This window comes from Durio zibethinus, chromosome 17 (assembly GCF_047325235.1).
Source record: "Durio zibethinus cultivar Kanyao isolate XHJ-2024 chromosome 17, ASM4732523v1, whole genome shotgun sequence".
Lineage (NCBI taxonomy): Eukaryota > Viridiplantae > Streptophyta > Magnoliopsida > Malvales > Malvaceae > Durio > Durio zibethinus.
In genome coordinates this window covers 5,591,674-5,594,985 of record NC_143178.1, presented here as the reverse complement: position 1 = coordinate 5,594,985, position 3,312 = coordinate 5,591,674, and the positions used below count along the sequence as shown (strand labels likewise).

Here is a 3,312-nt window from a genome sequence, read left to right as displayed (position 1 = left end):
ATGGGGAACATTCAATCTTGAAAAGAACAAAAAGGAAACATATTAATGTGTAAGGGGATAAACAAGTGAGAAAGAATTAATATATATAAACAAAAGGGTCCAAGAAAATTGAGATGAATCCTACCTTTTAAAAGCCCTGCAAATTTCTCTGCACAACTTGCGGGCGTGCCCAACGAAGCAGCGACAAGAACAACAACCTACCAAGGTAAAAACAAAAGAGAGCAAAAACTTGGATTACATCAGTTAGCTAGCACTCTGCTCAGTTACTGAGGAGTCAGGAAAGGTTGTTATTAACTAAACAACAGTGGAGAGAGAGTGAGAGAAAGATAAAGAAAGAGGAAGAGCAGTTACGAGCCAAAGGGGATAAAGATACTTGGGAACTAATTCAGTGGAAACAATGGGATGGATACCTTTAGGAGAGACCAGGCCCTACAAAAAGCATACATGAAATCTCGGGCCTGATGGATCTATGTCTTATATAACTATCTATGTGTAACACTTATATTTTATACACAAGTTAAAAGTAAAAGACTCTTGGTTTATAGTTGTGGTCATGTCATCTCTAACTAAACCTTCACAGGCACCCAAACCTTGAACTACCCTTCTATTCTAATTAAGCTGTAGAACAACAACATTGAAATGTGAAACTTTTTCCACTCAAATACTCATCAATATTCTTCCTTCCCTTTTTATTAAGCATAGATAAGGATATGATCATAAACCAGCATTGTATATTTCAACAGCTGAGTCTTCTCCCTCATAAGAATCAAGAAGAGATAAATTGAAAAAAGAAGCGGATTAGCTGCTAGCCTTGCTCTTCTTCTAGCCTTATCTTCACGCATATTGTTGTTGTTTGATGGTGGCGACGGTGGTGGCAGGCACTGTCGATTGTGGCAAAGGTAATTAATTTGGTCGTTGAATATACTGTAAGCCAAATCAATTTCTTATGGTCACATATCCAAATCCAAGGACATGGAAGCCTTCCCTTTGTTGGCATTAAGAAAGTCAGTGGGGGGCAGTGGGGTGCCATTGTAGAGCCTTAATTGGAGAGGATACTGGGACGATGAAGAAATTTGAGGAGGCTGCGATGCCATTGTAGCATTTGCTATGGTAGTTGTAGATAACATCTCACAATCAACCGACTCCGTTATGGGACATTCCATGTTCACCCCGAAAAGCCTTAACCTCTTGACTGCAGCCTTGCCTTGGACCACCGGCACCGAATCAAACACAATTGGCTCTACAACTCCACCTTGCTGTTGCCATTCCATCATTCCCGTTCCCATGTTAGGGGCTGCTGCAGCCACTGCTGATCTAAAATAAAATACTGATCCCATTGTACTTCCTGGATTCACCACATTGCTTCCAGTTGGATAACTACCGTAGTAGCTATTTCTGTTTAGAGGGTTTATCTGGGACAAGTGCAAGTGATCTCTTCCTGTTTTTGGTGGCAGCATAAGCATTGGATTCCATGGGATTGAGCGGTGCAAAGACAAGTGGTGTTGATGTGGATGAAAAGAAACCGGGTCTGGTGCATCAGGTCTCCGCCTCCAATCAATAAAAAGACGATCTTTACCCAACTGACCTACTCCTCTTTGGAAAGAAACAATATCGCCAGCATCAAGTTTCTTATCCTTGACAAAACGGCTCCAGCCTTTGGTCATAACATAGCTTTGGCTGCTATTCCAATAAGAGTACCTGAATCTCCACGGCTTCCCATTTCTGTCCTCGAAATTCAACAGAAGACCTTTCTCGTTCATGGAAGAATCCAACGGGAAATACTTCTCAGCGTGTTGTTTTGGAATAACAAGTCGATTGAGTTTCCCCACATCGCTTGGAGTGACTACTTTGTTGAACATGTGTTCTTTCTCGATGTTGGCACTTGCACTACTCCTGAGTTCAAGGGTTGAATCTGAGTCTACGCGTTTGGAATCAGCTTCACTTGCAGTTGCTGTGGCAGTTGGTTCGTTATCTTCTTCAGGTCCATACCTGTTGCCTAACCAGTTGGAACTCATTTGGTGGTGGCTGTCGTAAATCTGATGAGGCTGCTGCTCCCGTCGAGAGTTGCTAAGAGGAGGCAGCAGGGTTTTGTGTTGAGAAGAAGGTGAAGGAGAAGAAGAGGAAGAGTATTGAAAAGGGAGCTTACCTTTACCCATCTGTTCTTCTTCACTAAACCCTTCCCTGCCTGAGGACACAAAATCCATGGTTTCTTTAGCACCAATTGTGACTTTTCGTGGGGGATCTAAACGATAGAGATGAGGAAGAAAAATCAACCAGACAAACCTAACAAGAAAGGAAGAAAAGTGGGGACTAGTTGGGCTAGTTGAAATTAAAAAAAACAAACAAACAGACAAACGAAAAGCACAAGAAACTGTGCCATGTTTTTACTTGTTATACTTTTCTTGGTTTTGCTAGGGTTGAAGACTATTGGGAGCTAGGGGAGTACCAGGAGAAGCAGGAAGGGGGTTAGCTTAAGCTATCTCTCACCATCTCAGTACAATCAGAAAGTCGGTGCTTTGTTCTTTTGACCAGCAAGACCCAAACACGAAAACTAGAATTGGACAACAATAAACCCGCCCATCATGGACGTTTCAAGGAAATACAATGCAACTTCATCTAGTTGTTGACCTTGAAAGAAGAGAATGAAAGAGAAAGAAAAAGAGGTTTATTTGGTGTGATTTTATTTCCAGGAGAGCGCCTCCCTCGAACCTTCTCCTGTGCGACAATAGCAGTTTATTTCTTTTCCTTTTCCTTTTTCCTTGAATAAATTCTCTCTTCAATTTCTCTTAGCCTAGCTTCTATCTTTCTTTGTTGAGAGTTGAGAATATTAAGTTTATAGTAGGGACCCCATGTATTATCTGGTTGGGCTCATGTGAACTTGTCACTGTCATCATCCTGGGTGCTATGCATTTTTTTTAGTATTTTTGTAGGAAATATAAACTACTATAAGCCAGCTGTTTTTTAGAGCACGACACGACCTTGTTATATATTCTAACATTATTAATTCTATGCTATCTTTATTTTTCAGATTTTGTTAATTTTTACTGTAACAAAACACCAATATTTATTCTAGTTCCATTTCTGTCTTAATTTTGTAACTGGCCACGTTTATCTCCTTCTTGGTTCTTTTTTGGACTTTTGCTGTAAAAAATCGTGATTAATAACCCTAATTATTATTATTATTACTAGTAGTAGTAAATTTGCTTTCTAATTAAACAAACTCAAAAATAAGAATTTTAAAAAAAATAATGTTCTATAAGTATTAAATTTAGATTGATTATTTCAACACCAATAATTTTTATATTTTCATAT

General features: G+C 39.5%; 1 protein-coding gene across 2 annotated transcripts; it reads right to left on the bottom strand.

The window, feature by feature from the left end:
- Positions 1 to 327: 327 nt before the first annotated feature.
- Positions 328 to 2,829, bottom strand: LOC111279526 (B3 domain-containing transcription factor NGA1-like). 2 transcript variants are annotated; one of them, XM_089746245.1, is made up of 2 exons: positions 2,147 to 2,829; positions 328 to 2,067 (listed from the first exon to the last, which is right to left on the bottom strand). In XM_089746245.1, the coding sequence occupies exon 2, from the start codon at positions 2,013 to 2,015 to the stop codon at positions 951 to 953; it is 1,065 nt and encodes a 354-aa protein (XP_089602371.1). In that variant the 5' UTR covers positions 2,016 to 2,067; positions 2,147 to 2,829; the 3' UTR covers positions 328 to 950. The 2 variants fall into 2 exon arrangements, with proteins under 2 accessions (XP_089602371.1, XP_022722210.1); XM_022866475.2 differs by having other exon boundaries at positions 328 to 2,801.
- Between the last annotated feature and the right edge of the window lie 483 nt (positions 2,830 to 3,312).